This window comes from Drosophila bipectinata, chromosome 2L, assembly GCF_030179905.1.
Source record: "Drosophila bipectinata strain 14024-0381.07 chromosome 2L, DbipHiC1v2, whole genome shotgun sequence".
Taxonomy (NCBI): domain Eukaryota; kingdom Metazoa; phylum Arthropoda; class Insecta; order Diptera; family Drosophilidae; genus Drosophila; species Drosophila bipectinata.
This window is the reverse complement of record NC_091736.1, coordinates 2,818,629-2,844,095: the sequence shown is the minus strand read 5'-3', so window position 1 is coordinate 2,844,095 and position 25,467 is coordinate 2,818,629. Positions and strand designations below refer to the sequence as shown.

Here is a 25,467-nt window from a genome sequence, read left to right as displayed (position 1 = left end):
AATTTTAAAACAACCTATCACATTTCAAACGAGTTTCACCTCGTGGGCTTACAAAAATATTTACTATCCGTCACTTTATTTGTAGATTCTGCCATGATGCAATCGATTAAATTGCAAATTAAGCTGCGGCCGGGCCATCAAAGAGCCGGCGAATAAAAAATAAAGTGCCAGAAAAACAAGAGCCGAATGGTATTTTTGGGCCATTGCTTTGGAAATACAAATATGATTGACGGTTGCCGGAATCGCATTAATGTCACTCGCAAAACACGTTTGCCTTTCTCGCCAATGTTGCTCCACTTGAGTAATTGAATTTGTGCTTGTGTTGATTTGATGTTGATGTTGATGGTGTCGAGATGTTCAATGGGCTTGGAATCGTAGAACAAGGGGAAAGTATATTAAATATTTCACATGTCAGGGGAGTAGGAACTGGGGACTGAGTATGGTAGGACAACCTGAAGGACTGTATCTGTGTCAGGTTGTTGTTTGTCTAAAGAAAAGTTTTTACAAGGTGATTGTTAGCTCTTCGAATTGGATTACCTGCGACATCAGGAATTTTCTTCAGCTTTTACTTCTATAATTTTATAGTTTTAAGATTCGTAAAGTATTTTAATGGTCTGCACTTTCTTGGAGCTTATTTACCCCAAATAACCCAAAGATGAAATCAAAGCTGTACGTATAATGCTTAGAAGATTATCTCCAGGCACCGCACTCTCAGCTTCTTAGCTCCCGCAATCCCCCCAAAAAAACTTCTAGAATCCCTTATTCCCGAACCCCAGCTTGCCATTATCCAAAACTTAACTGCCAACTGTCGTTAGACGTTCTCTCCTACTAGCTGGATACATGATACAGGATGCAGGACGGGTGATGGGTGATAAGATGCGAGCTTCAGAGGGTCTGTCAACGCAGCAGCCATGGAAAGAAATATGTGAGCTCCTGGCAGGCTGCGTACATATGTTAGCACATTTTTAAATGTATTTGTGTCAGGCTGGAGTCGTGACTGCAGTAAATTCCTCACTACCCGAAAATTCCCAGAAAACGGAAAATGGCAAACTCGCTTGAAATGAGCATTTCAACATTTTCAACTTAAGCGGGAAGAAAAATAACAAGTAGGAAAAAAAATATATATATAGGGGGACAAGGAAACTGGCAATGCATGCCTGCAATTTTTTAAGCAAACATTTTATTTGCTCAAATGCTAGGAAAACACAAACAAAAAACAAGACTGAAGGAGTGGGAATAGAACTTGAGACACAACCCACATCAAAAGAGCAACTTCTGCATTTTTCCTTAGTTCGTAGTGTCCTTGTTGCTGGTCCTGTTCCTTGGTCCTGTTTCTTCCCCAGTGCTCCTCCTGTTGACATTTTGATACAAATCTTCAATAAAATAAAAGCAGCTCAAGTGGTCATACCGTAAACAACCGAAATGCAAGGGGATAACTAAGCCAGGCACTCGTAGTAGTTGGGGGAGACATAAGGCATAACCATAAGTGGCATTGTAAAACCCACTGCACTGGCTTGGCTTTCCTGAACTTTGACTTGATGAGAGTCAGTTGATTGGTACTATGTTTTCGAGTTATTTGTGAAAATGTATAGAAAGAAGATTATGGTGAAATCAAGAGAAACAGTGTGTGATTCTATTTTGAAATGCACATAAAATCATTTTTGATTTAGTAAACGAGGCAGTGGTTTAAGAGGTTATTTTACTAGCGTGATGGTATAAATATTTACAAATTATGTGTACTAGAAGAATGTTTTTTAAACATAATGTACCTTTTTGTAGCCTTTAGCAATACAAATCCATAAATGATTGACCGTGAAAACCCCTTTTTACATTCACACCTTCATCTAGTTGGCAAATCCTTGGAATCGTCGGTCTCGTAAAACATTTCTGGCAGGCTGTTGAGCTATCCTTTTTGGCCGTGTCCTTTTTTTGTGTGCCTGTGGTCAAGCATATGGCACACAACACAGGACAACATGCCGACTAACCGCAAAAACCCACACAAACACACACACATACACTCTTTGTCGGGCAATCACGTAACAACAACAACAATAAGAAGAACAACAAAGAAAACCAAGCTGAACAAAAAGTTGTTAGCCAATTTACTAAATGTCCAGTGTGTGTTGAATTGTTGAAGCTCGTTTGCCGCTTTGTGTACTTTTTCGTGTTTCGTATTGAATAACAAATTATTTGTAGCATATGCTTAGGGGCGCCGACATCGAAGGACCAAAACAGGACCAAAGACAGAAGGAAAGCAGCCGAGTTTCTTAGTATCTGAGTATCTGAGTGGGCGTTAAACGGCTTGTTAGCCAGTCAGTCATGGATAGTCCGATGGTCCGACAACTTGTTTGCCAACTGAAGATGGTAATAGAAACGGAAAAGAGTGAATAAGTTAAAAACCGGAATTAGTCCATTTAGTTTTGGGGCTTAGTTTAATGCTCTCCCTGTTAAGTTAAAGTTCAGGAATGTGTGCAGTCTCAACTTTTCCGCCTCTTTGACCCTCAACGACTGCTATCTTTTGGTTCCTTCAGACGGCCGGCTTTACTACGTGACTAATTTATCAATGAACATAAAACCACAAAAATAAAACAATTTTTGAGTGCTTGGTAAAATAAAATACAATTTGTAGGCACTGGCCCGAGCCCTGGCTCTTCATTAGATTTGCACTTTTTTCAATTTCTTTTTTATGGCTTTTGCCAAAAACGAAGAATTTATTGCCACAAGTTCAAAGCGCTTCGATGGCTGGCATTTTTCGACCTCGACACGCTTGCTGCATTTTCAATTGCATCTCCAATAAATTGTTTCAAGCCCCAAGTAGTTCCCCCAAGTAGGAGAACGACTCCTCCTGATTTCGCTAAATTGGCGAAAATAAAAAATTAGAGCGAAAATTCGCGTAGCATTTAATTTTCGAATGGCCTCTGTGAACTGCAAGAGAGAAATGCATTTAAGGTTATAGGTTGGGTGGCACTGGGGGCCGCCACGGAGGGAGCCACGGTGGGGCGGGTCGGGGCCGGAAGTAATTAGGCGCTGTTAATTAGGTCGTAATTGGAGTTTGTGAGAGAAGCTAAAAACCGCCCAGATTCATTCAAGGGTTACACCCCCGCAAAGACATAAGTTGGGCATAATAAAGGGGTGTTATAAATGATGGCTCTGAGGCGACTTGTTCGCTCAGACAGCAATGAAATCTGTTGCGTGGCTCTCGGGGAATTTATGGATAGGGTCTTTGCTTAATTGAGTGAAGTTTTCATTAGAAAAATTGTATTTTAATCGTCGAAGCCATTTAACACCATTTTAAACGAATTTGACTTTTATTAAGTGCATATTTAGTAATATTATTCTAGGTGATAATAATATAATATTATAATTGTATGTAATAATATATATAAGTAATACTATTTTTTATTCATTAGTAAAGTTATGTAGGGTCAATATACCTTAGAATGTGTCACCATTAATTATTTCATTAATAATTATTCGACACATAATTTAATTGTGTATTTGTGACACATACTGCCTTTATTATATTTTTTTTACTGGTTAGACTTCAGATCCTCTTTAAATGTATAACCTGATGGACCATTATCGTATTTGGCAACATTGAACATTTTCTTTAGTATTAATTTCATTAGTAGTTATATTCTTAAGTCCACTTCAGAAGAGCTCCTTGTTTAGAAGCATAACTTCTTTGTATATAGTGTTTTTGCAATGTTCATCCACCATTTTTTTTGTTTTATTCTGTTTATTTCTATATATACTATGTACTTACGTACTAATACTAACATATCTATTTTTATTTATTTAAAAATTTTTTTTTATTCTAAAATTGGTAAATTTTTATGTTTTGCTTGAACCTATGTATATTAACCCCTCTACTAATACCATTAAGCTAACTCATTATTTTGTAAAATAAACTGCTGCAATTCTTGAATATTAAAAAAGTTGTTAGCCTTTAAAAAAAAAATGTTTTTAACTATATAAGTAAATTTAGTAAGCTATCAAATTTGTACGTATAAAAAAATCAAAAAATTCATAAACTAATCAATAAAAAAAATCGCAAAACTATCTTTTAAGTTATAGTCAAAATGATCTGACATTTAACTTCAAATTTGTCAACATTTTGTAATACAAATTCTAATGACTTTGAAGGAGTCACTTGAAAATCATTATATTAATATCCCACCAAGAATAAAAAACACTCGACAAGCTTGTAAGATTTTATTCAATATATTTTAAATTTTACAAAATATATCACCTTAAGTTAAGGTGCAAGTCCTTGTGGCTACCTTCCGTGAACAGCATCCTTTAGACCGGGCTAAAAACCAACTGAGCCTTAATTGGGCACGTACTGGTCTTTTATAATCTGGCTACAGCCAATAGGAGCCAAGATGTTCAGTTTCTAAACTAAGAAGAACCCGAGTGGCTTTTTTAGGGGTGGTCCAAAAAATTATAGCTTTTAATATTATAAAAGCTGAGAAGTGAAACTTGGAAGCTTGAACATTAAGAACTTTTCACAAGGGTGAAAATACCGTTATTTTGAGGGGTGGATTTCAAAATCCTTTTCTTAAAATTAATATTTCACGGAGAGAATGTAAACTTAACATGGTTTTTACAGGCTAAGAGAAAGTTCTGTTAATAACAGCAAGGTTGGGGAAGTATGTTAAGATATTAACAGTAACAGGGAATGTAAATGCTACATTATCTTAGAAGAAATGTTAATAATTTTTGTGATTAGCTTAAAATAAAACATGTATTATTGGTAATTATCTATTGAATTTTGATCATTTTGCAAAATTTTTATCTATGGTTTCGTTGACTATTTTCGTTTTAAAGTAAAACTAAAATTTCATTTGAATTCCCATCCGAAATATCCCACCATATCCCTTTACGTAGCACTGAAAGCGCCGAATTGACATCCATTTGGCATTCGATACTTTGGCTTTTGTGGTTAAAACAAATTAAGTGGAATTAATTTGACTTTCTCTGACTTTTCACCTGTGCATCCGAGAGCACTGCCAAGTGTGTTTGTGCATTTATGATTTCGGAAAAAGGCCTGGGAAACAGTAGGTCGGAAACACAAGCCTTTGTTTGTAATGCTCGCTTTGCTTTTTCGCTGTTTCTGACATTTCGAGTTACCGCTGCCCTCTTCCACGGCCCCCCTCTCAGGCTACCATTTGCCACTGATTTTCTCCCATTCCTGTGCATTAAATATTCATCATGGAAAAAGCCCTGGTAAGCAGAAAAAAAACGTTAAAAACCATATATACGTATAGCCATATATCCATATAGGAGATGTTTATGGTAATTTATACTCCGGTACGGAGATTGAAATTCATGTAAATAAATTGCACCTGTAAAAATAATTAAAGTTGAAATCGCTCGTACTCTGGCAATGGCTAAAATATGAACCTTTCACTTGCCGGTGCATAAATTTACCCACATACACTCTGCCATTTTTATCTGGGCTATATATAGAGCTACTCTTGCTATTTGTTATATAGTGGCTAACAAAAAAAACCAATCCGAATAAAATAAAGTAAAAACTTTCCGCCAGACGATGGAGCACTTGAAGTTGTGGGACCTTCGCCCCCCAAAGTGCGGGAACGTCGCTTCAAGTGGACTTCAGACGGCTAACAACAACAACACCAACAACAATAACAATAACAGCCACTCCAATAACAAGGACGATCCACGTGCAAAAATTCTTTTGCTATTTTTCAGGTAGCTCTCGTGGGCTAGCTTATAGGGATGGGGGGCGCGGAGAAAGTGTGGGCCAGGTGGGACACCAACAAATATTTTTATAATTTCCTTTTCGTGGAAATTTGCATTTTTCTGTTGGGTTGCGTTGTGTTGTGCCTGCCATTTCCGCTTTGCGCTTTGCCACTTTGCCATTTCCGGTTTTGACGGCTCGACGGGAATTTCCTACGTGGCAAACTTTTCGAGTATTTGTCGTTATAAATTTGACATCAATTGCCACGGCATGTGGCCATGGCCAACGAAGCTCTGACAGTCTAGGTGTGGTTTGCTTTTTCTGAGGAAGAACCCACTGAAGTGGGAATAGACATGGAAGTAAGGAAAATTGTAAAAAATCTGTTCTCTGTATAAGCGGAAACGAGATAATGTCTCGGGGCAGAACAATATTTAATGTTTATCTTGTATTCACATGCAGGCTTAAAATAAATAAACTTGTTTACTAAAAAATATTTATATGTGTGGGTCTTGAAATAATCTTAAAAGTCAAAATCAAAAATCGAAAAAACAATAAATAACAATAAATTCATTCGATTTCATTACTTTAAAGTTTTTATACTTATTGCTTATTATAAACGATCAGTAAGGGAATAATATTTATGTATGGCTTTGCCCTTTTGGGAAATACTTGTCGTCATTTGGCGGAAATAATATAATGAACATATAAACAACACGAAGTGGATATTCCAATCATTTCAAATTGAAATAAGCCAGAGTTCGGACGTAAAAATGTTAAAGGAACTATTTACTATCGTTTTCTTAGTTTTTTCAAGAAATACCCTTGTCAGCTCATCTAGTCAAGAACTTTCTTCAATAATCGTGAGAGAAGATTACTGCGAACTATATTGTGGAGGTCCTTGTATTAATGTATCTTCAAATAAGACGTGCAATGTATCAAATAATAGAATTACTACCTCAGAATACCAAATTGAACTTGAGGGTTCGATTATAAAATTGAATTGGATTACCAAAGACTTTAACCAGTGGAATATTCAAAATATTTCCTTGAAAAACAATATTAAAGTTGATCAATTATCTGTGACGGGACTACCAAGTGCGGATGATTTAAGATTTTGTCCTGGAGTATACTATCTTGAAAATCTTGGCATTTCTGAAGCTGAAGGGTTTGAACTATATTCTCCATCCCTAAAAATAAAAGAAACAAAAATTCGCAATTGGTGTGGACCGGAAGAGCTGTCTATTGAATTATATTCAAATATCCAAATGGAGTCGTCGATTATCAACAACTATATAAAAAGAACCATGAACAATATAACGCAACTTAAAATATTTTCCGGTTACATTCATTACAAGCTGACTCTTCACATTGGAGAAAATGTATTTGAAGGAAAGTCGAAATTGAAGAAACTCGAGTTTTATTCATTAAAAGTCAAAGGCCTAACCGCCGAAAGCTTTAATGATCTACCAAGTTTGGAAGATTTGGTTTTTGATGATGTCGATTTTGAAAGTTTCCATTTTTTTCGGTAAGTAAGGAAAATAAATTTCAACTTAATTACTTTCTTAATAAAAACCATTTTTACAGATCGGGAGTTTTGCGAGATACTCTGTGCTATTTAAGGTTAGCAAACATAAACGGAATGGTTAATTTGGAGTACTTTGACCCATACACCGAATTGAAGATAATTGAATTTGATCGTCGTTCATATATACCGTTTGAAAATTTAACCGCTTTTATATGCTTCGAAACGAAAAATTTCTGTAACTTTACAATTGGCATAAATTACATACCGTGCCCCCCTATGTGTCAGTGCCTATATTACCGAAGCTCTAATGTATTTTCAATAAATTGTTCCTGGAATGAATTGCTAGACGTACAGCCATTACCAATTCCAATCAATGGAAGCACATCCCTAATACTTCAAGGCAACAACCTGACCCAGCTGCCCAATAGATCCTTGCCGGGATATAGTATTGTGGAAGAACTCGACGCGTCCTATAATAAACTAACTTCTCTGGAAGTAAGTCATTTGCCCAACTATTTGGAATATTTCGATGTTCGATTCAATCATTTGCATACTCTTAGCGAAAACGTTATCCACTATCTCCATAAAGTTCCCTTTTTCTACCAATACGGCAATAAATGGAACCACTCTTGCAAGGAAATGGATCTGACATTTTTCTTTGAAAGAAAATCAAACATTATTCGAATACATGAATCTAAATTTGATCCTATATTCGAAAATATGATCAACATTAATAGCAAATTTAATATTAAAAAACAGTTCCAAAAAACTAATTCATATTTTTTTGCCAAGGAAGATAATATAATAAAACGCTTTCCAGGAAATGAAATTTTAATGGCACTGGAATATCTCCATAAAAATATTTCGTATTATTCAGCAGAATATGATCCAATTTTATATGATAGTTTAAACACTTCCTGTCCTTATAGATGCTCGTGTTGCACTTATAGAAACTTCTGGATTGACTGTAGAAAAAGGAACTTGAATTTTTACCCGGAGCTGCCGTACCCAATTCAAAATGATGCTACACTATTTCTCATGAATAATAAAATAAGCACACTTCCAAATCCAACTTTTTCAAAGGGGCACGCCTCAATGAAATATTTGTTAATGGCGAATAACTCTTTAATGAAACTCCCTTTGCAGTTGATCCCCAAAAACATTACATACATGGACATCAGAAATAATCTGTTGTTATCTCTCGATGATGATGTTGTTAAATTTATCTGGCATCGGGAAAACATCACATCGGTGTCCCTGTCTGGAAATCCATGGGAATGCAAATGTAAGGCAATTTTGTTTCTATATTTTCTTCGAAAACAGGATCCCGCAGAGTACGAAAAAGCTCTACAAATTAGCAATTTAACCTTGGGAAAATGTCCTGAATCGTGTGTTTGCTGTGAGGAAAAATCACGCTCAGCATCTTTTAATATTGATTGCAGTGGAAGGGGCCTAAGGGATATTCCACCATTACCCTTGCCGACTACAGGCCAAACAACTTTAATTTTTGATAAAAACGAACTCGAAATGCTGCCCAACATTTCCCATCCGGGCTTCGAAAATGTGGCACATCTTTCCTTGGCAAACAACAAGCTGACCTTCATCGACCAGTTACCAAGTAAACTCATTTATCTAGACTTGAGTCAAAATAATATTTCCGTACTGAATGAAGATATACGTAACTTTCTAATTAAAAGAATACACTCTTCCCAATTGAAGTTGTTTCTGGAGGGAAACCCATGGTCGTGCAGTTGTGAACATAAAGAGTTCCTGAAGTTTGTAAGGGGAAATGCTGAGAATATTATTGATTCTGCAGCAATGATTTGCGGGGAAACAGGACATTCCCTAATTGGCGTAGAAGTGAGTGACATTTGTCCATCGGCTCTAATATATTATGCAACTTTAACCGCCTTCCTAATGATTCTAATTTTGGGGATTAACCTGTTGGTCATCTTCAGGCAACCCATTTTGATTTGGTTCTATGAACACGAAATATGCCTCAGTCTGGCTGTTCGTCGGGAGCTCGATTTGGAGAAAAAATTCGATGCCTTCCTGTCCTTTACCCACAAGGACGAGGAGCTCGTTGCGGAGTTTGTGGAGCGTCTAGAAAACGGGAGCCACAAGTTCAGATTGTGCTTTTATCTTCGAGATTGGCTAGTCGGTGAGTCAATTCCCGAGTGCATTAACAGATCCGTAAAAGACTCCAGGCGCATAATTATCCTGATGACAAACAACTTTCTGAAGTCCAATTGGGGTCGCCTCGAATTCCGATTGGCCCTGCACGCCACGGCAAAGGATCGCTGCAAGCGTCTGATAGTTGTCCTCTATCCGGATGTGGAGAACTTTGATGACCTGGACAGCGAACTGAGGGCGTATATGGTGCTCAATACATACTTGGCAAGGGATAGCCCGAATTTCTGGAACAAGCTGATCTACTCAATGCCGCACGAGAAGCTCACAAGGCAGACTCAACCTCAACACTAAGAAATAAGACTGCTAAAATTTTTACATAAATGGTATTAAACGCATTCTATAATTTCTGTATTGTCTTCAACATTTATATTTTAAATTTTTCCGCCCTATTTTCCCAAGGCTCTAAACAAGCTCAGGAATACGACACTCTTTTTTGAAGCATTTTTCATCCCTTTCAATCAAACGGAACTACCAGAGTCCTGGAACTTATATGACATCCCTGAAGGAGCTAGTTCACTGGAAAGACTATTCAAAGGGATGATAAGCGTTCCGTGCAGGGATGTCATATAAGTTCCAGGCAAAAAAACTAATGGCGGAAAATTGAAAAAACAAAATTTTGTCTTTAGCTTACAATAAAATTTTAAAAAGAAACAAACTTTGTTTGTATACCCTTGCAGAGGCTATTATAATTTGCGTTAAAAGTGTGCAACGCTGTGAAGGAGACATCTCAGACCCTATAGAGGATATATATTCTTTATCAAGATCACCTCAGGAGAATTCGGGAATCCCTGAAGGAATAAAGGGGATAGAGGGGAAACGCTGTCCATACAAAAATGGACAAAAAATCTAAAAAATATTTTGTCTCAGAATTTTGATGCAGAATGGTGGCGAATCGATCCAGAAATCGTTTAAGGTACTCCGCTTGAGAATCGGATGAGAATTGGTGAAGATATAGCCATCACAGTGGGCCCTGTAGGGGAAAACCCCATTTTCAAGGGATCCCATCACAAAAATGGACAAAAAATCTAAAAAATATTTTGTCTCAGGATTTTGATGCAGAATGGTGGTGAATCGATCCAGAAATCATTTAAGGTACTTCCCTTGAGAATCGGATGAGAATTGGTGAAGATATAGCCATCACAATTGGCCCTATAGGGGAAAACACCATTTTCAAGGGATCCCATCACAAAAATGGACAAAAAATCTAAAAAATATTTTGTCTCAGGATTTTGATGCAGAATGGTGGCGAATCGATCCAGAAATCGTTTAAGGTACTCCGCTTGAGAATCGGATGAGAATTGGTGAAGATATAGCCATCACAGTGGGCCCTGTAGGGGAAAACCCCATTTTCAAGGGATCCCATCACAAAAATGGACAAAAAATCTAAAAAATATTTTGTCTCAGGATTTTGATGCAGAATGGTGGCGAATCGATCCAGAAATCATTTAAGGTACTTCCCTTGAGAATCGGATGAGAATTGGTGAAGATATAGCCATCACAATTGGCCCTATAGAGGAAAACCCCATTTTCAAGGGATCCCATCACAAAAATGGACAAAAAATCTAAAATATATTTTGTCTGTGGATTTTGATGCAGAATGGTGGCGAATCAATCCAGAAATCATTTAAGGTACTTCCCTTGAGAATCGGATGAGAATTGGTGAAGATATAGCCATCACAATGGGCCCTATAGGGGAAAACACCATTTTCAAGGGATCCCATCACAAAAATGGACAAAAAATCTAAAAAATATTTTGTCTGTGGATTTTGATGAAGAATGGTGGCGAATCAATCCAGAAATCGTTTAAGGTACTCCGCTTGAGAATCGGATGAGAATTGGTGAAGATATAGCCATCACAGTGGGCCCTGTAGGGGTAAACCCCATTTTCAAGGGATCCCATCACAAAAATGGACAAAAAATCTAAAATATATTTTGTCTCAGGATTTTGATGCAGAATGGTGGCGAATCAATCCAGAAATCGTTTAAGGTACTCCGCTTGAGAATCGGATGAGAATTGGTGAAGATATAGCCATCACAATGGGCCCTATAGGGGAAAAGCCCATTTTCAAGGGATCCCATCACAAAAATGGACAAAAAATCTAAAAAATATTTTGTCTCAGGATTTTGATGCAGAATGGTGGCGAATCGATCCAGAAATCGTTTAAGGTACTCCGCTTGATAATCGGATGCGAATTGGTGAAGATATAGCCATCACAATGGGCCCTATAGGGGAAAACCCCATTTTCAAGGAATCCCATCACAAAAATGGACAAAAAATCTAAAAAATATTTTGTCTCAGGATTTTGATGCAGAATGGTGGCGAATCGATCCAGAAATCGTTTAAGGTACTCCGCTTGATAATCGGATGCGAATTGGTGAAGATATAGCCATCACAATGGGCCCTATAGGGGAAAACCCCATTTTCAAGGAATCCCATCACAAAAATGGACAAAAAATCTAAAAAATATTTTGTCTCAGGATTTTGATGCAGAATGGTGGCGAATCGATCCAGAAATCGTTTAAGGTACTCCGCTTGAGAATCGGATGCGAATTGGTGAAGATATAGCCATCACAATGGGCCCTATAGGGGAAAACCCCATTTTCAAGGAATCCCATCACAAAAATGGACAAAAAATCTAAAAAATATTTTGTCTCAGGATTTTGATGCAGAATGGTGGCGAATCGATCCAGAAATCGTTTAAGGTACTCCGCTTGAGAATCGGATGAGAATTGGTGAAGATATAGCCATCACAATGGGCCCTATAGGGGAAAAGCCCATTTTCAAGGGATCCCATCACAAAAATGGACAAAAAATCTAAAAAATATTTTGTCTCAGGATTTTGATGCAGAATGGTGGCGAATCGATCCAGAAATCGTTTAAGGTACTCCGCTTGATAATCGGATGCGAATTGGTGAAGATATAGCCATCACAATGGGCCCTATAGGGGAAAACCCCATTTTCAAGGAATCCCATCACAAAAATGGACAAAAAATCTAAAAAATATTTTGTCTCAGGATTTTGATGCAGAATGGTGGCGAATCGATCCAGAAATCGTTTAAGGTACTCCGCTTGAGAATCGGATGCGAATTGGTGAAGATATAGCCATCACAATGGGCCCTATAGGGGAAAACCCCATTTTCAAGGAATCCCATCACAAAAATGGACAAAAAATCTAAAAAATATTTTGTCTCAGGATTTTGATGCAGAATGGTGGCAAATCGATTCAGAAATGGGATGGGAATTGGGAAAGATATAGCCATCACTGTAGGCCATATAGGGGACTATATCCTACAGCTGCCATAAAACTAAACAATCAGAAAAAGTATTTGGTTGTCTTCAGAAAAGAAGTTGTCTTTCCTCTCTTGTTATATTACACTCCAATTACAATTTCCAGAAACATTAAATTTGCAATATCGTTTATTTTTGCATGCTTTTGGTATTTTGTTTTAATTGCGCAAAAAATACATTACGGCAAAAAGAACACAAAAATACACATGAAATTATAAAAATTATTTTGATAAGCCTAGCCATTTCATTTTCCTTATTGTTCCTTTGGTAATATGTAGTTTAAATATAAGCATTGTTATCTTGAACTGCACAGCAAGAAAATTGTATTAGTTGAAAAAAAATATTAATAATTTAAATTAAAATTAAACACAATAAGAAGAATAATTTGCAATAAGAAGTTGATTTACGTACATTAATTTTTCATTCTAGACAATTATATAATTCTTAAATTTTTTTATTCCATTAAATTTATGTTTGTTTTAATGATATTTTCAACGATCACTAGGGAAACAATCCGTTTTCCTGTGGGAACATTTTTTATTTGGTAGGTATAAAGAAACCGAAAAATTAGCTTGCCAATCATTCCGATTTTAACCAGAGTGAGGTCAAGACAATGTTTTACAAGATTTTTATAGTACATTTTTTGGTTTTCTCAATAAATATAATTTCCGTCTTCCCTTTTCAAATTTTTCCATTCAACGTGAGAAATGACTACTGTCTACTATATTGTGGCGGTCCTTGTGAAAATGGTTCTTTAAACAAAACTTGCAAAGTGTTCAATAATATAGTGACTACCACGGATTATAGAATAAAAAATGATTTTTTAGTTACCAATTTCCATTGGATTGCCAAAGTCTTTAATCAGTGGAATCTTCAAAAAATATCGTGGAAAAAGGATTTTGAAATTTATAAATTATCTGTGACGGGACTAGAAAATCCGAATGATACAAGATTTTTTCCTGGAATAATTTATCTGAAAAGTCTTGGCATTTTTAAAGCTAGAGCTTTCATATTAAATTCTCCATTCTTAAATATAATGGAAGAGGAAGTTCATGACATGGATGGACCGGAAAAGCTGATCATAAAATTAGTGTTAAATATCAACATGGACTCTTTGATTATAAAAAACTATATACGAAGTGCCGTGAACATAACAGAACTTAAAATTTTTTCTGTACATAGTTATCATAAACAAACTCTTCGCATTTTGGATAATTTCTTTAAAGGAAAGTCGAAATTAAAGAAAATAGAGTTTGATTCATTAAAAGTCGAAGGTTTAGCTGCCGAACACTTTAATGATTTGCCAATTTTGGAATACCTAATTTTCGAAGATGTCGATTTAGACAATTTAGATTTTTTTGGGTAAGAGTAAAATAAGAATTCAGTTATTATTTTTTGTCCTAAACATTTGAAAAAAATTTCAGTTCGGAAGCTTTGCAAAAAACTCTCAGTTGCTTAACATTTTTAAATACAAATGGATTAGAAAACATGGAATACTTGCCCCTATTCTCAAAACTAAAGATAATTGAATTTGATCGTCTTGGACAAATACCTTTTACGAATCTAACCTCTTTTTTATGCTACCAAGGAGAAAAGTTTTGTAACTTTACAATTGGGATAAACGATATACCATGCCCGAAACCATGTCATTGCCAATACGAGCGAAAGTCTTATAAATTTTTTATAAATTGTTTAGGAAAACATTTGCTAGAGGTACCGCCTTTACCAATTCCAATTAATGGAAGCACATCCCTAATACTTCAAGGCAACAATCTGACGCAGCTGCCACACAAATCCTTCCCAGGATATAGTATTGTGGAAGAACTCGACGTATCCTATAATAAACTAACTACTCTGGCGATAAGTCATTTGCCCAACAATTTGGAATATTTCGATGTTCGATTCAATCATTTGCACACTCTTGGCGATGACGTTATCCACTATCTCTATAAAGTTCCCTTTTTCTACCAATACGGCAATAAATGGAGTCACGTTTGCGACGAAATAAATATGATGTATTTCTTAAAACAAAAATCAAACACTATTCGAATACATGAATCGAAATTCAACTCTATATTTGAAAATATGATTGATATTAATAGAAAATTTAAAATTAAAGAACATTTCCAAAAAAGTTCTTCATACTATTTTGCCAAAGAAGATAATATAACTAATCGCTATCCTGGAAATGAAATTTTAATGGCACTGGAATATCTCCATAAAAACATTACGTATTATTCAGCAGAATATGATCCAATTTTATATGATGATTTAAATGCGCCCTGTCCATATAGATGCTTATGTTGCACACTACAGAAATCAAATCGTTTTTTGGTAAATTGTGAAAATCGGAATTTGCATTTTTACCCTGAGCTGCCAAACCCAATTCCAAACAAAGCTACATTATTCCTCAGGAATAATAATATAAGTAACCTTCCAACTCCGACTTTTTCAAAGGGCCACGCCTCAATGAAATATTTATTTATGGCGAATAATTCCTTAACGGAGCTTCCTTTACAAGTGATCCCCAAAAATATTCTTAGTTTGGACCTAAGAAATAATCAGTTACAATCCCTCGATGAAGATGTTGTCAAATTTCTCTGGGATCGAGAAAATCCCATATCGGTGAGCTTATCAGGAAATCCCTGGGAATGTAAATGTGAGGCAATTTTTTTTTTACATTTTCTTCGAGAATACGAGCCATTCGAGTATATAAGAGTCCTGAAATTTAACAACATAACCCGAGGAGGATGTCCTGAATCGTGTATTTGTTGTGAGGAAAAATCACTTCTTAATCCTTTCGTCATTGACTGCAATGGAAAGGGGCTAGAAGATATTCCCCCATTACCATTGCCAGCTATTGGCCAAACAACTCTACTCTTTGAAAACAATGAAATCGAAATGCTGCCCAACATGTCCCATCCGGGCTTCGAAAATGTGACTCATCTTTTCTTAGCCAACAATAAGCTGACCTTCATCGACCAGTTACCAAGCAAAATCGTCTATCTGGATTTGAGTCACAACAATATTTCTGTACTTAATGAAGATATACGTAACTTTTTGGTAGAGAGAATACGCTCTTCGCAAATGACGTTACGTCTGTCGGGCAACCCATGGTCCTGCACCTGCGAAGATAGAGATTTTTTGAAATTTGTCAAGGGACAAGCCATGGATATTATCGATTCTTCCTCCATGACTTGCTCGGAAACAGGCTATTCCCTCATTGACGTACAGGAGAGTGACATTTGTCCTTCGGCTCTAATTTATTATGCCACTTTAACCGCCTCCCTAATGATTCTAATTTTGGGGATTAACCTGTTGGTCATCTTCAGGCAACCCATTTTGATTTGGTTCTACGAACATGAAATATGCCTCAGCCTGGCTGCTCGACGGGAGCTCGATTTGGAAAAAAAGTTCGATGCCTTCCTGTCCTTTACCCACAAGGACGAGGACCTCATTGAGGAGTTTGTGGAGCGTCTGGAAAACGGGAACCACAAGTTCAGGTTGTGTTTCTATCTCCGAGACTGGCTTGCGGGTGAGGCGATTCCCGAATGCATTACCAGATCCGTAAAAGACTCCAGGCGCATAATTATCCTGATGACAAACAACTTTCTGAAGTCCAATTGGGGGCGCCTTGAATTCCGATTGGCCCTGCACGCCACGGCAAAAGATCGCTGCAAGCGTCTAATCGTTGTCCTCTATCCGGATGTGGAGAACTTTGATGACCTGGACAGCGAACTGAGGGCGTATATGGTGCTCAATACATACTTGGCAAGGGATAGCCCGAATTTCTGGAACAAGCTGATCTACTCAATGCCGCATGAAAACCCCAGCCGCACGAAGACAGGCGCAGAAAAATGATATTCAAGAATCAGTTCTATAAAATGGGATATAAGTAATTTCGAATCCCTGAATATAATTTCTTCTTATCTCTTGGTATTATTATAAGATACTGGCCCAAAAAAAAAAGGGTATTAGTTCTTCAACCATATTCTTTATACAAAACTTTAAAAATTATCAAGTTTTAGTTTCAAGGAATTTTATTTTTGGCTTCTTGCTTATTTAATCTTTTAAATGATTTAAATCTGAATATAAAATTAAATTAAACAAAAATATCAATTAAAATAGTTCTTAAGAATATGTACATACATGTAGTATGTCAAGACCACAAAATAATATTAGTAAAGCTTCAAACCGTTTCAACGCGCTTTTAGTACAAAGCTTAAATCCTTAAAGCGAATAAGGAAACCGTTCCAAAAGCCATTTTAGTCCTTGAACATCTTCACTTTTCAACGCTTTTTATATGACATTTTATTCCTTTTATGTATTTTATGTAAATAATAAGAATAAATTTAATAATATTGTGAAAAAAAATATATGTATTTTTCAGTTGAATTGGGAAAACTATTTAATAATTATTATTTAATACCTTTCCAAGCATGACTCTAAACTCGTTAGAACCGCATACATATTTTTGAATGCCCCGCATGTAATCGGTTCCGGCTCTGGTCCTGAAACAGCACTTTCCCCAGGCTAATGATGTGTGAAATTTCCTCGGAAATCCTAGCCAAAGCTACCCTTGCCAACTCAAGAGACATTTGGCCACTTAACATGGAATTCGAGCCCTCTTTGCACCCCCAATCATTCACTTGAGCTGCCCCCCTCGCTTTTTCAATTTCTCGCGCCTGGCTGAAGGACATAAACAAAAGTGCAAGCGTTTCATGTTGCTCGTGCCTCTTGGGCAGGTGCGAAGTGAAGCTGGGGTTGGGTAGGGCCAGAATCCAGGGGCAGAGATAGGTGGATGCAGCTCGCACCTGGTTGGATCCGGATGATGGGAATGCAGTCGACGTCAACCCCGATTTGAAATGCTCATCACGTTTCCAGCCACTTTTTTGGCGACAGGCGGCAGACTAAGAGGAGAAGCGGAGAATTGTGGTTGGGGTGGAATCGCGTGCAGACTATCCATGGCACGTGCGGCCCACCACCACTTACCACCCACCGTTCACTAGTGGTTCCCATATCAATCGTTATACCCTCTATGGGTGAGCATTTTAAAATTGCATATCATTTTTTACCATATTTTTTTGTGCATCATATTAATGTGACTATTATTATTCAATCAGCAATGACTGTTACGGAAAATTCTCAACAAAATAACAACATAGTTTCATTGGAATGGTAAATAATTAAATGGGCAAATAATTGAGGTCCTATTGTCAACCTAAATAAGCAAAATTATTCACCATTATTTTCGGAATTTTATGGTTTGCCCAGAAAAAGTTCCCAAGCTTTTCGTAATTATATTCTCTTGGCACATAATTACAATTGGCACATTTTATTGTTTACTTTATTTCAAAAGTTGTCTGAGTAACTTTGTGTTCCTTTTTTGGCACATGTTGGAGCCAACTTTTCGCATTTGGCCAGAAACTCTACTAGCTGGTTAAAATTTATGAAGACAGTTTGGAAAATTATTCAACCTTGTTTATTCTCTATAGATGACTATGATCTATGAGCCATAAGTGGGTCAAAATGAAAAATGGTAAACATGAGAGTAGGTTAAAATAATTGTACTTAACCAAATAAGTTTCATATTTTATTCTTTCTAGAAACTGGATTCCAATATGCGTCATGGATCCCTTGGGTGCGGCTTCGGCAATAGATCATCATTTGCCTGTCTTATAAATGTTCCACACATTTTTGGCTAAAAAACAAAGGAAAACCCGGAAAACTCTTTAAAAACATACAGAGGGAAGTACTCAATTGAAAGAAAAAATAAAAACCGCAAGAACACAAAGAATGAATACGGAAACGGAAAAGAGAAAGCCACGGGGGAGTGAGTCGGGTTATAGGACAACACTAAAAAGAAGGCAAATTTTATTTGCATGCGGCTTTTCAATTCCTCTAAGAACATAAAACGCTGGGGGAGACCTTCGGGGAACCCTTTCGATGATGGAAAATAAAGTAGAGTTGTAAAACGAGAGCCGGGCGAATGAACGAAGGAGAGGCGCGGCGTCTTAACAATTTCCTGCCAACTTCTGCTTCATTGCATATTTCCGTTTCCTTCTGTCCTGTCAGACTAGTCCTTAAACAGCCCAGACCCCACGTTTTCTTTTTGTTCCAGAGTCCTTGCACATATGGAATAGGCGACGACAGCCGCCTGGAAAAATTCTCGTTTACGATTTGCAATTATTTTTGCTCATTTCAGCAGAAGCAAACATGCCCGCCATTCCTTGAGGGACTACAGACAGTCCTTGGTCCTGTCAATACAAATAGTGCCAACTTTCCCCTGCCTGCTTATACGAATTTACATAAGTTGATATTTTTCGAGTTGTTTCACTTTGACATTCCTCCAGCCAGGCTTCGATTCCTTCGTGTTTTGTGTGCTGCTCAGTTATTTGTCCGCCTGAGTGGAGTTCCCCGAAAACTTGTGGACTTACAACATGAAAAGCATTTTAGACCCAGACATATCAGACGACTGTTGCATCCAGTCTTCTCCTTTTTCTCATCCTGTTTTTGAAAGGACATTTTTGCTCTGGGGAGGTAATGACAATTGTCTTTGGAATCCTTAACAGAGTGACTTATTAATTCCTTTAAGTGCTTCAAAAAGTCAAGGTTTAGGGACGGATTAAAATGTTTTCGATTACAAGTCAATATATGAGAGTTTGGCTAATGAAAAATTTATTATGAAAGGTATTTTAGAAAGTCTGGGAAAGCTAGAAAGTCTTAAAAGTAGATTTACTATCTCTTAGTTCAACCTAATTTACTTGATTAAATTTTAAAGCCCCCAAAAGCAGAAAGCTGTCAACATGTGGCGTTAACCCTCATTTCCGGTTAACCAAATCCTCCGGCCCCTCATTTCGCTGCCTTAACAAAATTGGCCACGTAAACAGCGTTGAAAAGCAGGAAACTCTTGGTAAATGAAAATTGAAACAGAAACGGAAAAAGTGGCAAAACATTTGCCTTTGAAGAGGATTCGGCCAGACCACCAGACCGACTAGACCCATCGAATCGAGCGTGTGCAGAAAATCAAAATAAAACGCTTTTCGTTTCATTTGCAATGAAATTTTCGCAAGTGCTGGGCCTGTCTTTGTTTTGTCTGTTTGCCAGCAGCCATCGGTATCGAAATCGTTTTCCAATACAGTATTGAATACAGTGAATACTATGCTATAAAGGGAGTATCCCCCCGGAGGTAGCTGTTGGAGGCATTTTCTATGCACGTCATGTGGGCAATCAGCGCTCATGTCCATGGGATACTTCTTTTTTTTTTGCCTTTTTCCCCCCAATCGGCCATGTTTGGGGATATCTATTTTCGGTTTTATTTCTCACTCGGCTCATGAATATTTAACTGCCAACAATTGACTATGATTGTTATGTTTGTTGGTGCCTTGTGTTTTACAATTAGAAGGGATCAAGGTGGCAGGCCCGTTTTTTTCGGATTTTTGTAGATTTAAGATTGATTTTCTCTTTGGCTTTTTATATTTTTCATTTATCAACTTTGGTTTGCGTTCTCTTAGCCTGCCTTGGCAAAGAAATTGCAATTTTAACGCATGACAGGGCATTCTCAATGCGCTTCCAGCTAAAAAATAAAATAAAGTAAAAAAAAAAGCTGCGCTCCGAAGCACTTGAGCCATTCTCTACTTAGACATCGTCGGGTAATCGAATATAAATTGAATTTTGCACAACAAATGGATTTTTCTCAAGAGTTTTTTCTTACCAGCTTACCTCTCGACTTCATTCAAATGAAATAAGCATGAGATTAATATTATGCATTAAATTCGGATAATATTTTATTTTCCTTAACTCTAACGAGTTACTTTATGCTTTAAAAATGCAGACTTGTGCACATTCTTTTGTATTTCTATTTTGTATTTTAAGCCTTTTTGAAAAGCTTTATTTTGCCTTTTCAGCCAGAATTTATATAAAGAGCATATTCAATGTTTTCACACATAAGCTGCTTTTATTTTTGTATAAGTATTTATTCAATTCCCTGAAATATCCTGATCTTTGTATTTTGTATTTCTATTTGTCTGGACAGCTCTAAAAATATTTCGCAATTTTTAGCACGCATTTTTTCCCGTCTGATTGAATATTTTGTTCATACGTTTTTGCATTTTAAGCTGTCGCACGCACTTGTACATATTTTTTTTGCCTCTATGGCGTGTTTTGCACTTGATGCATACACATATACATTTTGCATTTATGGTGGCCAGACCGAGCTTAATGTATGCTCGTCACGTCTAGCCACTTGTGTCCTGGGCCCTGAGTTCCTACCTCGCCAGGATTTCCCCTTTCTGTGGCTCGTGTCTTCACATTCACTCGAAGCACGGCTGTGCTAAACCTCTTTTGCATATTGATATGGAAACATACGAAATCCACTTGTTCCTTCCGACTAGTGCCATATCAAATTAAGACCTGTATATGCTGAAATTCGAGTTCATAATTCGACTTTTCAATGTCAAAGAGATACACCATATAGTGGATACTCCCAACTTTTAAAAAGCGTGTGCTCAAGTACATATGCTTTCGCCTCTAGACGAGTTTCTCCTTTTCCAACATATTAATGGAAAGTAAATATTAAAAAACTGACCAACCCTAAGGTAAATTCCCAAATATAATCCTTTGGAAGTTGGTTGCAAATCGGTTGCTCGTGTTTAATAAAACAAAGCATAAAATAAAATAAAACGAAGCAGGAGAGCTTTCATCAGACTTAGAGGAAGTTGATATACCCTTGAAGTTAATACAAATTTTGAAAAAGGCGGCCTAAAGAGTATAAAAAGGAAATATGAATGTTAAGATTATAAAAATTATAATCAAAAAAATTTGATTCCACACTTTTGACTAAAATAATATTACCCTCTGCCAGGGTATAAAAATAGGGTGAAAAAAACAAGTGGCCCTAAACCAATTTCCCAAACATTTTCACATGGCACGCTAAGCAATTAAAGTGGCCCTCCCCTTTAAGTTGCATGTGGCAACTTTTGGCGCCCAAATGGCGGACATGACGACGGCGGCGCCTCAATGTCAGGCCATTAAAGTTTAGTGGGCGATTTTGCATAGCGTTTTGCTGAGCCACGAAAAAGCCGGCGAAAGAAAACTGGCCAAGTAGAAAGGATTCAGGATTCCCAAAGTGCAGCAGACGTTTTTCTGTGGCCACGCCCCTATCCCCAAAAACTTCTGGCGAAGCTCATCAAGCCGAAAAAGTTTTCGCCGGCGATAAATCAAATTCCTTTGGTTGCTTGTTAACTCGTTCACTTAAATTAAGTTGAACATTAAGGCGCAACCGGGGCGAGGCCATGAATGGAACCTAGAATTTTATGTAATTTGGAGAATTTCCTTTCGCTAAAAAGAAAAACATTTTCTTGGTGTGGGAAGTGGCGTCTACCCAGACACCTAATGAAAATATTTTCGGGAAACGGTTTGAGCAGAAGCCTGAGTGTTGGTTAATTAGCATTATTTGCTTAAATCTTTCAAAAGAAAAACACTTTAACGAGTTCAAGGCTTAGACGACTTTATTATATGGATAAGAAATATTTTTAGCACACTGCTCTAATAAAACAAATTTCTAGTCATAATAATTTTTATTCCGATAAGATTAGCTTGATTTAAAGATGGGTCATTAAACAAGTGGCACCCCCGCTAGACGAAATAAACGATTGTAAAACTCAAATTTTGGAAACTCTGGCTGTGGTATAAACTCCAGTTCTTCACCGATGTTTAGGACCATTCTAGTTTCTTCTGGACTTACAGGCATCCACTCTACCAGATCCTTGGTAAGTGGACCATTTGGATTAGAAGTGGCTGCGAAATGAACCCACATATTAACCATTCTACAGATGGTTGTATATTCTGGTCGGGATGTATCCATCTTAATGGTGGCTGGAATAACGAACATATAACACAACTCATCAACGTGACAAGCTCCTCGGCGATCATTGGCAAAAAATCGAATTCTGTATAAATTTAAATCAGGCGAATCAAAATCAAAACGATAGGCATATGTGTCCGCTTGGGCGTAGGACAATCTGGATTGGATTAGTCGATCCTGGGTATGTAAGATATTGTGAGTAAAAAGCTTAGACAAAGCATAGAAATTCTCCATTGTCAAGTCCTTTCCATGGGCCTGGCAAAAATGATCCAATAGTGAGATGGCCAGCTCACGCTGCAGTTTCAGATCGCAATGGTTTTTCAAAGTGGAAGTCAAAATGCGTTCTGGATAATTCTGAAACAGTTTTAGATACTGATCAGGATTTTTATACAAATCAGTTAAATGTATTAATCCATCGCTGCTGGGGGTACCCAACATAATGGGAATACGATTGCTCCAAGTGGTCCGAAGGAGTTCTCTGGGCTCCGCCAGTATTACTGCCTCCGGTGTAGAATACGGCTCTACGCATGGAACAAAGGCCATGGTATAATTCTGAGCCTTTTCCATCTCCGTGAATATATTTGCAGAAGCCAGTTGCGATCCATCTATTTTAGTTAAAAACTCGTATACTTGGCTATCGACATTCTCGCCCTCGTAACCGAAGTGTTTGGCCAATCGGAATTCGACGTAAGGTAGTCTATTCATTTCCATAGAGTATCCAGCCATTAGGATGGCTTTGTGGAAGAGCCCTTTGGTCTGGGGACTGGCCAGGAGTATGTTTATAATCATTGCTCCAGAACTGTGACCAAAAATTGTAATATTATTAGGGTCGCCATTAAAATTTTCGGCATTTTTCTTGATCCAACGGAGGGCCAGAATGATATCCTTCAATCCGGCATTTCCAGGAACCTCTAAAGAAGGATCTGCAAAAGTTAGGAAGCCTGAAAAAAGTAACTTTTTATATCAGCTTTGAAAAATATTAGAAAATATTCTCACCAAAAGGCCCTAGACGATGGCCTATGGAAATAATAACGACATCTTCTTTCATAAAATAGTCTGGACCCCAAGCACGTCTTGAAGCATCGCCACCCTTGTGTTGACCCCCATGTATATAGACCATTACAGGTAGAGGTGACTTGGACTTTAGCTTAAGAGAATTATAAAGATTAATAAAAATAAAATTTTTTAAAACTTAAATTAAACCTACCTTTTTTACCGAAATATTCAGGTATAGACAATCCTCTGATCCTTCCACCTGTTTTGTATAAGAACTAACTTGGATGCATTTACTTTGGGGCTGGAAACAATCAAGAATTCCGGTCCAGGCTTTTATTTCCCGAGGTGCTTTGAATCGTAGGTTTCCCAGAGGAGGCTCTGCATACGGGATTCCATCAAATCCATAGAATTCTTCGCCATAAAGGGCTTTCAGGAGAATTCCACGTACTTTTCCGTGGGTGGTTTGCACAACTGGCGAAACTTGATCACTAAAAGCAAAGTTTGATGAAACATTTTTACTTTTCCAGAAGAATAAAATCGTACTACTCAGCAGACATCTTCGTTGGAGACCTCTAAGTGAACTGTGAACAGAGTCCAGTAATGTATTCATTCCGAAATGCATTATCTTTTTCAGATACCTTATCTTGAATTCAAAAGAAAACAAAAGTTGGGTAAAATATTAATAAAATGCCATAAAGAGATTTGATAAAACATGAAGATTGCCAGGGGGTAAAGACTATATGTGCATATATCTTAGAAAGTTCTGAAAATAAGTAATATTTTTTTAAAAATATATTTAAATATTTCTCGAACGTTATCCGGAAATGTAAACTTGACTTGCCTCGAGAGCAACCCCTTCACATTCAAGACTCCCCTGGCATCCATCAAATCCAAGCAATCCGACATCAGAGTCAGCCCCTAACAGGTCAACAGCCCATTTCATGTGATTACTCACAAAACACAGCTCTGGGAGGATATCCTTTCCCTTGGCTTCCCTCCAGGTTCAGCTGCTGTCCTGAACTAATCACAACAACACCAACAAGTCCCAGGGCTCGGACCGCTTGTTATTGTCATTGTTATCAACGCTGTCATTGCAAAACGGCGACACCAGCCAGCAACACCAGCAACACAAACAAACTGGGACAGGACACTCGGCAGGTCCTGTATTGTGTCTCGTGTGGGCATATGTTAAACATTTTGACACTTTTGCGCTCGGTTTAACCCACAGTCACAGCAATCCTCCGACATTCGCTAAACTTTGACATCCTGGCGGAAGTTGATGAGGGTTCTCCTGCCCCCATGGAATTCCACTACCCACTCCCACTACCTCTCATTGAAACTATTTAAATATAGCCAAAAAATTTGTTACGTTTGGCATTCGCATCGGCGTCGGTTTGTGTAATTTTTGGGCTGTCACTGCGAGGATAATCAGTGAACAGAAATCAACTGCAAAAAGGGTACCTCTTGCTACAAGCCAGTGAACTGCGGTCAGTGGACCGAACAAACCACTTTAGTGGTTGCCACTGAGCTTTGCTGTGGCGATGGTTTGATGATTTTGAGGATAGCACACAGGATCGAGTAATATTGAAACTTAATTAAGTGTCGCGTCCATTGGCAAATGCAGTAGTGTCGCCGCCCGCGGATAGGGATTTGAAAATTGTGGCAGTGGTTGCTGACAAATGTTTTAGTTTTTCGGTTTCTGGTGGACAACTGTGGGCAGTATTTGATTTTTGGGATTCACTTCTGTACTCTAGAGTCTAAACTCTAGAGTTAAAGTTCCAGCATTGTTTCATTCTTTTTCTATCATTTTCCTAACTCCTATGACTTTATCCATTTCTCCATCGGGTGGAAGCTCCATCATCTGCATTAAAATTAATTTAAAATTTCCATTG

The 25,467-nt window shown here is 37.5% G+C and overlaps 4 protein-coding genes across 4 annotated transcripts; 3 read left to right on the top strand and 1 right to left on the bottom strand.

The window, feature by feature from the left end:
- The first annotated feature begins 7,011 nt into the window (after positions 1-7,011).
- LOC108124259 (uncharacterized) lies at positions 7,012-8,382 on the top strand. The gene is made up of 3 exons (XM_070276888.1): positions 7,012-7,232; positions 7,292-7,990; positions 8,379-8,382. Exons 1-3 carry the CDS (start codon positions 7,012-7,014, stop codon positions 8,380-8,382), a joined length of 924 nt encoding a protein of 307 aa, XP_070132989.1.
- A 377-nt stretch (positions 8,383-8,759) lies between these two features.
- Positions 8,760-9,890, top strand: LOC138925729 (protein toll-like). Its single transcript, XM_070276887.1, has 2 exons — positions 8,760-9,748; positions 9,825-9,890. The coding sequence occupies exon 1, from the start codon at positions 8,760-8,762 to the stop codon at positions 9,714-9,716; it is 957 nt and encodes a 318-aa protein (XP_070132988.1). The 3' UTR covers positions 9,717-9,748; positions 9,825-9,890.
- A 3,860-nt stretch (positions 9,891-13,750) lies between these two features.
- LOC108124258 (protein toll-like) lies at positions 13,751-16,575 on the top strand. Its single transcript, XM_070276885.1, has 2 exons — positions 13,751-13,895; positions 14,303-16,575. The coding sequence occupies exons 1-2, from the start codon at positions 13,751-13,753 to the stop codon at positions 16,573-16,575; spliced, it is 2,418 nt and encodes an 805-aa protein (XP_070132986.1).
- A 5,647-nt stretch (positions 16,576-22,222) lies between these two features.
- On the bottom strand, positions 22,223-24,146 carry LOC108124301 (esterase B1-like). Its single transcript, XM_017239910.3, has 4 exons — positions 24,119-24,146; positions 23,787-24,063; positions 23,576-23,726; positions 22,223-23,520 (listed from the first exon to the last, which is right to left on the bottom strand). Exons 1-4 carry the CDS (start codon positions 24,130-24,132, stop codon positions 22,331-22,333), a joined length of 1,632 nt encoding a protein of 543 aa, XP_017095399.2. The 5' UTR covers positions 24,133-24,146; the 3' UTR covers positions 22,223-22,330.
- Between the last annotated feature and the right edge of the window lie 1,321 nt (positions 24,147-25,467).

Bases quoted from the DNA above. Each gene is read 5' to 3' on its own strand.
- LOC108124259 (XM_070276888.1), top strand. From the start codon at position 7,012: ATGAACAATATAACGCAACTTAAAATATTTTCCGGTTACATTCATTAC. The intron at 7,233-7,291 runs GTAAGTAAGGAA...CCATTTTTACAG, and splicing joins GAAAGTTTCCATTTTTTTCG to ATCGGGAGTTTTGCGAGATA.
- LOC138925729 (XM_070276887.1), top strand. From the start codon at position 8,760: ATGCTGCCCAACATTTCCCATCCGGGCTTCGAAAATGTGGCACATCTT.
- LOC108124258 (XM_070276885.1), top strand. From the start codon at position 13,751: ATGGAAGAGGAAGTTCATGACATGGATGGACCGGAAAAGCTGATCATA. The intron at 13,896-14,302 runs GTTATCATAAAC...TATGCTACCAAG, and splicing joins TAAAATTTTTTCTGTACATA to GAGAAAAGTTTTGTAACTTT.
- LOC108124301 (XM_017239910.3), bottom strand. The intron at 23,727-23,786 runs GTAGGTTTAATT...AATTCTCTTAAG, and splicing joins TGAATATTTCGGTAAAAAAG to CTAAAGTCCAAGTCACCTCT. The intron at 23,521-23,575 runs GTGAGAATATTT...TACTTTTTTCAG, and splicing joins CCATCGTCTAGGGCCTTTTG to GCTTCCTAACTTTTGCAGAT.